Source organism: Schistosoma haematobium, chromosome 1 (assembly GCF_000699445.3).
Source record: "Schistosoma haematobium chromosome 1, whole genome shotgun sequence".
Classification (NCBI taxonomy): Eukaryota; Metazoa; Platyhelminthes; class Trematoda; order Strigeidida; family Schistosomatidae; genus Schistosoma; species Schistosoma haematobium.
Window position 1 is genome coordinate 12,654,992 of NC_067196.1, and position 12,512 is coordinate 12,667,503.

Here is a 12,512-nt window from a genome sequence, read left to right on the forward strand (position 1 = left end):
TGGATTGAAATCGCACGTGAGGGGTCGTGGATCCGAACTACTGAAGAATCCCAAACTATGACGAATCAGCTGTCCAGTGCTTCCAGGTTTACAATGATGGCCTGGTAGTTTCATTATCTAAGTCAGAATTTTCAGTTATTATATATATATCCTTTATTTTATCTAGTGAGTAATTACATTACACCAGACACGGTTGAACTCTACTGGTCATGGCTTCTCACTAGAACTCTCGAAGTTTTATCCTGAAGCTAGTCATTAGTGAGCACATGATTATCATCAGTATATGGATCAAATCCCACGTACAGGATCGTGGATGTTCACTGCTGAGGAGTCCCATACTAGAATAAATCGGTCATCCAATGCTTTCAGGTTTTTAATGGTGATCCAACGTTTATCTATTCAATCAAATCTCAACAATCTGCACAACCCTATACTAGTGGCTAAAAATTATCAACCACAAATAGTTCGTGGATTGGTTGAGGTTAGACATTAACACCATTGAATACCGGCTCATTGGTCTAGTAGGTTAAGCGTTCGCGCGCGAGACTGAAGGCCCTGGGTTCGAATCCCGCTGGCGGGATCGTGGGTGCGCACTGCTGAGGAGTCCCACAATAGGACGAAACGGCCGTCCAGTGCTTTCAGGTTTTCCATGGTGGTCTAACATCAATCGGTTCTTGATCTCAATAAAAAAAAAACAAATAGATCTATTTTTCTTTGTACTGTATCTCATAAAAAAATAAGCAATCTGAATAATATAAAAAGTTATTAGTAAATTTGACTAATTACAAGTGACTAAATACGAATAGAAAATGAAAAATGAATTTCATCCCAAAAATACGCTGTAGAATTCGATTGGTTGATTGATACACGTAGGCTAACCAATCAGAATGCTGCCAAAGTATAGTTAACATTCCTATAATATATGAATGCTTACGTTGAATGAATCGTATGTTAACCATAGTAGAGAAATAACGTAAATTCATTACGAGGAAAAAAACAACTCCAAAACCTATTTACGGGATATTAATTATTAATCAGACGATCTTTTAAAATATATATATATAAGACACATAAAATCAATAGAAAATAGAAAATATTTACTTTGTGAATGATATCAGCATATAAGTTGAAATGTTAACTGTTCAGTTGGTTGATGTAGATAATCGTCACAATCAACAACAAAAACAAAAACAACAACGTCAACAACATCCAAATTTTAATACTCACCATAGTTACTGTATTGGTCATTATCCAACTTGTTATTACCAATCATATCTTATGCCACAAGATCATCATACTTATGATAACAATAATCCAATAACAAAATTAACAGCTCTTACATTCAGTACTTCAACATGTCTTAATAATAATTTTACTGATAGTAATATTATTATTAACCATAGTAACAAGTCAACATTTATAAATTCAAAAAAAAATTACTCAAAATATTGTTGTTCCTCTTCTTCTTCTTCTACAGTTAATATCAATATTTATTCTAATTCTATGGTCAAACATCATTTGGACAAAGTTAATGAATTAAGACAAGAGGAAGTCAGGAGAATAGAAAGACAACATAATCAAAGTGATAATAAAAATGATAATAATAATAACTTACAACAAATAAAATCAAGTCATGATTATGAATATGATCCCATTCAAACTTATCTTGATCCTAATCATTCTGATCAATATCAAGAACAAAATATTTTAAAAACAGAAGAATTAATAATTGATGAAAATTGTATAGAGAAAGGTATACTTACAATGACAAAATTAATCAAAGATAATAATAATCATGATACAATTATAGATAATGATCATTCTATACTACTAGTTAATGAAAATAATTCTATTCAACAAAAGAATTCAATTGACAATATAAAACCTTTAATATTAGGAAATTTAATTTGTTCATCAGATGAAATGAAAAATTACCAGGTTAGTTGAAAAAAAAGATTATTGTCAAGAATTTATTGCATATTTTAATAATGAAGGTAAAAGGTAGATGTGACTAAGTTATACATGCTAGAACATATATATGTATTAATAGTTGAGATCATGAATCAGTTGAAGCTAGACCACCATGGGAAACCTAGAAGCACTGGGCAGACCTGGGTTTGAATCTCGTGAGGCGGGATCATGGATGCGAACTGTTGAGGAGTTTCATAATAACACGAAACGGCCATCCAGTGCTTCCAGGTTTCCATGGTGGTCTAGCTTTAATTAACTCATGAATTCAGCTATTAGAATTGCTATAATATCCATAAAAACCTCTTCTGATATATATATATATATATATATATATATATATATATATATATATATATATGTTTTGGCTGTGATATACCAAGTGTATTATTCTTATTAGTTTCTAAATTGGAAACTTTCTCTGATGTTTAAAATAATCATTAGTTATTGAATGAAAAGTAGTTTTGATGTGACAAGCCATAAGACTGTATTATTTATTAGAAATATTAATAAGGATAGGAATAAATTTATCTAATAATTGTGTTTTAATTAGGGTTACATAAGGATTATAAAATTATACCAAAATAATGGGAAAGGAATTACATTTATATGAGAGTAATAATAACTTACGTAACATGCTAATAGTTTAACTTATTAATATAAATCGTTATGTATGTTTAACAGTGTATTATTATCATTATTACCATCAATTTCAATGAATATGATATGCATATAACATGATACAAATATCATAAGTAATTTTTATGAATACAGAGAGGTTTTGTCGATATTATAGTAATTTTAATAGTTGAATTCATTGGTCGATTGAAACTAGACCACTATGGAAAACTTGGAAGCACTGGATGGCCGTTTCATGGATGTGCACCGTTGAGAAGTCCCATAATAGGACGAAACAGCTTTCTAGTACTTCTAGGTTTTCGACGGTGGTCTAGTTTCAATTGACTCATGAATTCAATTATTAAAGTTTTTATGAAGTTGATAATTTTTACATAATTTAGTCTTATGAAAAATGTATGATAATCTTACTTTCAATCAATTAGCTTACTGAATAATTAAGAAAAGATTCATTTCATCATACATTACATCTTGACAATGCATTTCATACTATTTAACTTTATACAACAAAACAGATCTAAAGGCACTTTTTAGGTGTGTTTACTGTAAGCTATTCTATTGTAAGAGCTTACATTTTTTATTTGTTAACATTACAGACTGCAATTACTCCGTCTCTATTGGTATATGTTTATCCTCAATGGATCATCTTGATCTTGTTATTTAATTACTAGATTTTTGTTAAAGTTAGATGATGATTAATAGTGGAATCCAGCGAATCATCGTTATTTAAAGTGAAAGGTACTAAGTTTTTTTTTAAAAAAAAACACTATTCGGCTCTAAATTTAAGCAAAATAATAATGCTCTGACTTTAAAATGTTTGGTATTTTCGAATAAATACAGGTATATGTGATCTTGCGCAACCATTCATCCGTTGTCTGTTTAACACTCGACACAGATTGTACTTCACTAGTCACGGCCTCTCATTAGAACTCCAGAAGTTACATTTTGAAGGTATTCACTAGTGAGCGCATGAATATTATTAGATTGGAGACTTGTGGAGATGGTAGTAATTTTAATAGTTGAATTCATGAATCTAAGCTAGACCAATATTGAAGACCTGAGTTGGAGTCCTGCGTCCGGAGTCATGAATGCACACTACTGAGGAGTCCGATTCTAGGATGAAACGGCCATCCAGTGCTTCCAGGTTTTCAGTGGTGGTCTAGCTTAGATCAACTAGTGAATCCAAATGTTAAATTCATACAATTTCCACGATTCCCCATCCTGAAAATAAAGGTATCTCTTGAAAAAAAGTTTATTACACTTTTATTCGTAATTGAATTACGTGTATAAATCATTTGGGAAATTAGACATTCTAATTTATTGCCAACAAATGTCCAACGGCCAAATGAATCAATGAATAGTTTCGCTTAGTTTACAGAAAGTAATTTTCCTCTTAACAATTGCTTACATCTAAATTATAACTCAGAATAAATCTTCTAAGTAGACCAGTAATCTAGAAAAGTTATTTAATTTTACAAAAATTGTCTGGTTATCTCTCTGATAAAATTGACTGATAGTTGGTGTTATTAGACTGAGACGTATTAATTAGAAATTAACAGGTACTATACACCATTATTGAGAACATATTTAAGTAAAAATGGATAGTGGCTATAGATAAATTCAATCGATTAAAAATAATTCGACCTCACTGAAGTCATGAATCGATTTAAGTTAGACAAAGACTGAAAACCTCAAAGCATTGAACTGCCGTTTCGTCCTGGTATGGGGCTTCTCAGCTGTACTCATTCACTACCCAGCGAGCTGCAATTAAACCCAGGATCTTCGGTTTTCCGGAGAACGCTTAACCTACAGACCATTAAGCGCGCGACCAAAAGTCCTGGATTCTATCCCTAGTTGTGGGATCGTCGATGAGCATCGCCGAGAAGTCACATACTAGGACGAATCGGCTATCCAATGCCACCAGGATTCGAATGGTTGTCTGACTTATCTTGACTCCATTCTAAAAATCAATCTTAATCGTAGATCGCTCGTAAAGATCTAATCATTTACTGATATCTGTATTAAATTAATCTTCAAATAGCTTTGAGTACTAAGATACAGAATACCTGAAAAGCTCAAAACTAGGTACTTAGTGCTAAGGCCTATTAATTTACCTTTAAAATCTTCTGTCCTAGTGGCAAGGAAATTAGGAAGTGTTATTTGAATTGTAAGAGAATATGTTCATAGCTCTGTTAGAATATGCCTGAAGTGTTTATATTTCCTACCCAGAAAGTCGAGAATCACTATCATCATGGAATCACCAAATACTGAAGATAGAAACAACCGTAAATTATTTAAAGTAAATAATCAATCAAACGTTACACTTTCAAGTTGCCCAGTGAAGTGTTTAAATGCGAATGTATGGAGATCTGAAAACTGTTAGTTTTATTTTGTCTAAAGTATTGATTGATTGAAAGTAATCAATAAAAACATCCATAGTCGTGCATTTTTCTGTTAGTATCGTTCAAACAGTCATGACATCAATTTAAATCATTCCGCCACATAAATTCAATTCTTCATAGTCAAGATCTATTGTCATAAATATTACTTTGGCTACTATTATTACTCTTGTTAATATTTTGAAACTAAGGTTAATTCATAAAATGGTTCACTGTTAGCATATGGATAATGGTCTTTTTCATAATTGTTTGAATTTAACTAATCTGTAACTTATGCAACTTTATAAACATAGACTTAACTGTTGTAAATTCGATGTTTGAGTTTAATATTGATTTATCAGAATTCACAACTATACTTCAGAATTTTTATCTTGTATGATTATTATATTTAAACGAGATTGTATCGTAGTGAACGAGAACACTGACAGGGACAACTAAATGTACTTGAATACGAAATTACATAATCTTTTACTAAAATCTAAGAACCATATAGTAAATACTTTATTCTATATCAGTCATTATCTGTTCTCTTCCTAGTCTTTTCAGTCTTCTCAACCTTTTACCTCTAGGCATTCCACTTTCAATTAGTGATACAAACTACTTATATCTGTCGATATCAGTAGCGTACACCCCAATATTACTATATACATATATATATATATTAAAGAAAAATTTTAACAATGAATCCTAATAAATACTTTGAAAACTAAAAAAAAGGAAAGAAAGATAATCAACAACCAACTACTATTTTCAAAATCTGTTCTTTTTTTTTCTTCTAAGAACTACATTATTAAATTTTGTTGATTTAGTTCAAGGTTACTGAAGTAAATAGAAAGAAGACAAAAAAAGAACGCTACACTTTTGTTTAAATGTCTAGTTTGTCATATTTGAGGGATGTTTATGAATTTAATTATACTTATTTATACTTAGATATATTTTTTCATTCATTCATTTCACTATGTAGCAACTATGAATTGAAAAGAAATTCAACTAAAAATATACAGGACCTATCAACTGTTTAATAAAAATGTGATATTTAGAGTTTTAGAGAATTTCTTTTCGACTTATTTAATGAATGGTTGTTAAGTAAAAGAGTTTAATATTCAATTGAGTTTTTATTTTAACAGATATTTGAAACTATATACATATATTTTTTGGTGAATACAATCATTTCAGTAGTTGAAATCATGAGTTGATTGAAGCTAATCACCATGGAAAACTTGGAAGCACTGGACGGCCGTTTCATCCTAGTATGAGACTCCTCAGCAGTGTGTATCAACGATCCCGCCTCGCGGTCTGGAACCCAGGACCTATCAGTCTCGCGTACGGGCGCATCCAATGGTGTTAATGTCAAACCTCAACCAATCCACGAAATTGAGCGACACATTCATTATTGTCTTCATTAAGTTACTATCACTCAACAGATCCGGTTAAGCGTTCATGCGCTAGACCGATAGGTTGGGGGTTTGAATCTCGCGAGGCGGGATGGTAAGTGAGAACTGCTGAGGTGTCCCACAATAGAACGTAACGACTATCCAGTACTTTCAGGTTTTCCATGGTGATCTAGTTTCAATTGACTCATGATTTTAACTATTGAAATTTCTAAAATTTCCGCAAAACCCTTTTGATAATACAATAATTGTACGGAATTTTAAGTTGTTAAATGATTGAAGCAAATAAACTGTAAGTTAGATTCATTTAGTGTTGTTTACTTGTGTCTTCCCATTGTTATTTAAGACTGCAATTGATCAGTCTCTTGTTGGGATATGTTCATTCTGTGTGGACTGCTTCGATATTACCTGAAGTCATATGCTGCTAGTCATTATCCATGTTTGCTTATAAAGCCTATGATTTAAGGCAATATCGAGGTAATCCGCATAGGATGCACATATCCCAACAAGAGACTGATCAATTGTAGTCCTAAACGATAATGAGAAGATACAAGTAAACAACATCAAGTGAATTTAAACTTCACCCAATTGCACAAGCAGATGGTTATCAAGACTCAGTAGCTAAGTGGATAACGTCATAACGTTTGAAGCAAACAGTACTGGATTCGAGTTTCAGAGTGAACATCAACTCTGAGATGCAGGTACATCCATCTGATGAGTCCCAAATAGGATGAAATGCTCATCCTGGTTTCCACTGCTAGCCACTATCCATCTTTACTTGCAAGTTAGAGCTACATATTTAACACTGACAAAAAAATGATCCATTTCAACTACATCTTTACAACATTTTTTTGTTGAAGTAAATCAAGTGTCATTTGATAGTATTTAAAATGGGAAATTAAAAAGAAACTAATGTTGATATTATACAAAAATGACCTAACTATTTAGATTCGATACAAAAACAGAGAAAAACAAACAAACAAACATTTTGAATTGTGATATAATGTAAAATGTTGGAAATAGTTTTATTTCTATACAAATACCCTAAGTAGATATATATGTCTTCTTGTATCATAGATTTCAACTTCAGATGGTGGAGAAGATTTGTAGCTTAGGTGGATGATTTTTGACGCGATGTAAACATTGAATAAAGTTAAGTATCTAATGTGAATGTCATTTATACATTTTGATACATTGTTATACAGGAAATATGTTGACATTTCTAATATTTATGTCAGTATATTATGTGTGCACAGTAGGATAATAGAAAAGAAGTGTATTTCTTCGCCAAAAATATTTCTTTTTTAGGCATGATATATATTCTACTTAATTTTAATGTATTATAGAATAAAAGTGAGAATTCAGTAGTTGAGTTTATGAGTTAATTAAAGCTAAACCATTATGGAAAACTTGGAAGTACTGGATAGTAGTTTCGTTTCAGTGTAGGACTCCTCAACAGTGCGACTCCATGATCTCGCCTCGCGAGATTCAAACCCAGAACCTATCGGTTTAGCGAGCGAACGCTTAACCGGATCTGTTGTGCGATAGTAACTCAATGAAGACAGTAATGAATGTGTCGCTCAATTTCGTGGATTGGTTGAGGTTTGACATTAACACTGTTGGATGAGCTCGCGCGCGAGACTGATAGGTCCTGGGTTGGAATCTTGAGAGGCGGGATCGTTGATTGTTTCACTATATAACAAAAACTAATTTTTTTCTTTATTATTTTTGTTATGTTTATGGGAGAAAATAATTCAAGAATTCCTTTTTTATTTTTCAAGTTAACATCATAGATTGACAGTAGTTAGATATGTAGAAATCATTGGATAACTGTTTTGGCTATAGCATGAGACTCCTCAGCAATGAGCACTACTCAGTTCTATCCGGTTTTCAATGGTTGTTTAATTAAAGTCAGTCTATAATGCAAATTAAAAATTCAACAACCTTCACAATTTCCTTTACTATCATGTATGTATGATAATTCAGTGGTGTATATGAGTTTGACATTGAATTACATTATATAAATATTTGTATGATACTTCATTGCACATGAGTACGTATCTGGAATGATTTTTTGCTGTTTTAACTAAAATTATCGAACATAAATTGTAGAGATTTATAATGGATTTCAAAAGAAACATCACGGATTGATATTAGTTAAGCAGAAATTTAAAACCAAGAAGAATTGAATGGGTGATTCGTACCAATATGGGACTTTTCAGAAGCACATGTCCACGATCGAATCATTAGGGATCAAACCCAGAACCCGCAGTCTCGTGCGTGAATTCTAGATCACTAAACTAGTATCTAATAGTGTACATGAATAACTTTGATTAGTTCATAATATTGCTAAATCATCTTTAGATGAACTGTGTAACTAATTCATGATGTAACTAAAATTTAAATAAAACGAGAAAACTAATGAACATCTACCACCGTAAAAAAGCTTTTAGATTCTTACTTCTAAACATTACAACCGTATTTGCACAAAACTATTTACATAATTTTATCTAGGACCTTCAAGTTTGATGGAAAATTTGATATTACTGAGTAGAAGAGATTAAGTTTTCAGAGAAGAAGTTAATAAACTGTTATTATCATAGTAATGATAATCATTTTCTAGTTTCGCCTAATTCTGTATTGTCCATTTAGCAAAGAAATTGTTAATAAAGTAAATGAACTTGTAATTTAAGTGATTATTCATTGATTAATTGCGAGTTCAGAGTCTAATCTTCAGCCATAACTTGATGTCAACGTAAATACGACTTATTTTCATCGATTGGTTAAATTTCCCACTTTTCTACATATCAAATGTAATATGATACCAAAATCGTATATATATATATATATATATCTTTCTATCTAGACAGTAGTCGTTTCTTGGAAGTAAGGTAGAATGATTTTTGGGAGATTAATTTATTTTTGTACCAGTAAGATCTACAAAATGCATCTTTTAATATTGCCATACTGTTGTATTCCAATATAACTATATATGATCTATAAAGTTACTTAATAGTTTGATTTCAAAGGTTAGTTGAAACCAATTTAATTCCAAAGATTATGGCACTGGTTTTCATATTCATGATTTATATTACATCACAAATACAATCTGATTTTCACATTAGTTAGTAGTTTATTACTTAAGATTTTAATCCTTTATTTAAGGAAAACTATAAGTTTCGCAGGGCAATTTGACACGCTTTAAACAGTGGTGATAGCTGACGACAACTGTTAGGCAAGAAACTAAGTCACAACAGGCTTTTAATGAGCAATCATTTGACTTGGTACACTTTTGAAATCTTTTATTTTATTGTAAAATAATCTTTACTGTCCGATAGTAAATAACACTATGCAAATAATATTCACCTGATAGATACTCATCACTTTAATCAAAGCAAGTGAAAATTTCATATTAAATACTAAATACAAGAAAGAAGAATTTATCAGTATAGGGGTTGTGGAGATTTTTTTTCGTGAATTAGTTAAAGTTAGAGATTAACACCATTGGATGCCGGGTCAGTGGTCCAGTAGGTTAGGCGTTCGCGCGCGAGACTGAAGGTCCTGGGTTCGAACCCCGTGGGCAGGATCGTGGATGCTCACTGCTAAGGAGTCCCAAAATGGGATGAAACGGTCGTCCAGTGCTTTCAGGTTTGTAATGGTGGTCTAACATCAATCGGTTCATGATCTCAATAAAAAGAAGAAGGATTTAACTAATTAATAGTACTACTTACTTGATATAGTTCACATTTGTTTCCCATTTTTAGATAGTACTTATAGGTTTGTGAAAGTAACTTGGATTAGGTCATAAAATAGACAAGAACTAGTTAATAATTATGAGGTAATTTATCCCTATTTTGACCTATTCCATATAGTATATCTGCGAAATTCTCTAGGTATTTTGTTTCTAAATTTATCTGGACATAAAAATAGTGTTAATTCAAAGGTGTACATCACTAACGACGATCATTGAACGATATTCCGTAACCATCTTGTGTTGACTGTAGTGAACATCTGTTTTACGCTCGACATGTTTGAACTTCATTAGTAACGGCTTCTCATTAGAACTACAGGAATCGTATTTTGAAGCTAGTCACTAGTGAGAATATGGTTATTAATTGTATTAGAGATTTATAAAGCCTGCAGAACTCTCCTTTAGTAAGAATCATGAAACGATACGAAGATTGGATGCGAGTCCACTGGTCTGGAGGCCAAATGTTAGCCAACAGATAGAAGATCTTCAATTCTATCACCTATGGCAGGGTCATGGATGTGCTATTCTAAAGAGACCCATACTAGGACTAAACGGTTGTCCAATGCTTCCTAGTTCTTAATAGTAGTCCAGCCAACATCAATTCGAGACGTAAGTTGTGAAAACTCAACAATTACTACACATAAACAATACCTAATTTTAAGAAAAATTAAAATTGAAAATCAACTAGATAACAGTTCAGAAACACTGAGAATTGAAATAGTTTAAAGTCATCAAGTGAATTTTCACAGTGTCATACATTATTAGATTTCCAAGCGAACTTTCGTCAAAACTAGGGCAGGTAGTTTGATATGAATTTAATACAAAGTATGTAGGAGATGTTCAATAGAAAATTACATTCATGAATATTTCCAACATCTTTCTTAAGGGTTCATCAATTGTAACTTGAGAAGTTTCATCATGAAAATTCTGTGATTCAACTTAGCAGAGATGAATGATCAAGATTGGAGAAAAAACATTATTAACTTCTTAGTTAAATTCATTAGTCGATTAAAGATAAATTACCATGGAAAACTTGAAAGCACTGAACGGTTGTTTCGTCCTAGTATGAGACTCCTCAGCAGTGCGCATACGCGATCCCGCCTCGCGGTCTGGAATCCAGGACCTATCAGTCTCGCGCGCGAACGTCTAACCTCTAGACCACTGAGCTGGCATCCAACGGTGTTAATGTCTAACTCCAACTAATCCACGAAATTGTCCCACCATCCACCATTTCTTCAGTGAGTTACTATCTCACAACAGATTCGGTTGAACTCCACTGGTCATTGGTTCTCACTAGCACTCAAATAAATACCTCTTGCAGACTTTATTACTCATTTATAAATAGAATTGTGTAAAATCAAATTTCTTTAACATTTAAAAAAAGGATCTGTAATAGACAATAGGTTGCCTTGACAAGACTGTATATATTTACAACAATGCTTCTGAAATATACTAACGGAATAGAAAATGGAAACAGAAAAACAACATTATGTAGCGTCTGCTTTTTCCCTCCAAATGTTAGGAACAAATAATTCTTGTTTTATTAAAGTGCCAGACATTTTTCTTATTATACTCTATACCACTGACTGATCTTGTTTAGACAATCACTGAAAGCAAAGAAGCAATAAATAGCTGGGTTTTTTTCTAGCCTAAGATTTCTCCGAAATGTAATTCCAAAACTTTATCACGAGAAATCAGACCTAGAATCTTGAGGTTTCTTGATGAACTCTCGACTTCTAGACTAATGAACTGGGATCTGGCAATGTGCATGTTTAGCTTTGATCCACTCATAATATTACTAGATTATCTTGCATTGCCTGTGGAGGGTAACAATCTTACACCCGATGTAGTTGAATTCCGCTTGTAATGGCTTGTCACTAGGACTCCGGGGATCGGATCTAGAAGTTGGTCACTAGACTGTACATGTAGGTTTGGGGAGATTCATGAATGTTCATTTTTTACACCACATTCATGGGTTCGATGCCCTGTGGGAAGACAGTAGTGAGGATTCATATACTAGAACGAAACGGCTATCTAATGCTTCCTAGTTTTCGATGGTTGACTAACTAAGATTAGTCTGCTGTGTAAACCATGAACATTCAAAAACGTCTACAAACCGTCTTTACTAATCTCTTGCTTTATTACTGTTAAAAGTTTTTGTCATTACTTGTTTTTATTCAGTTCACTATGATTAAATGTTATATAAATAACACGAAAGCGAAGCAATGAATCATAATGAAATAAAATTCATATAAAGTGTCCAAAGAGTAGAGAAAATTCTTTCAGGATGAAATCTTCTATGATTCTTTTGTAATAGCTTAATATCATCTAAACAAAACTGTTCAGAAATGTCAGAGTTTCTTAAAA

The 12,512-nt window shown here is 32.2% G+C and overlaps 1 protein-coding gene across 1 annotated transcript in view; it reads left to right on the plus strand.

Annotated features, from left to right (window-relative positions):
• Positions 1–1,131: 1,131 nt before the first annotated feature.
• Positions 1,132–12,512, plus strand: part of MS3_00002776 (uncharacterized protein) — a gene marked incomplete at both ends in the record, with an annotated part of 39,402 nt that continues 28,021 nt past the window's right edge. Inside the window, one exon of the mRNA XM_051210404.1 lies at positions 1,132–1,938. Within this exon, the coding sequence (XP_051073166.1) occupies positions 1,132–1,938 (807 nt within the window). The remainder of the gene's footprint in view (positions 1,939–12,512) is intronic.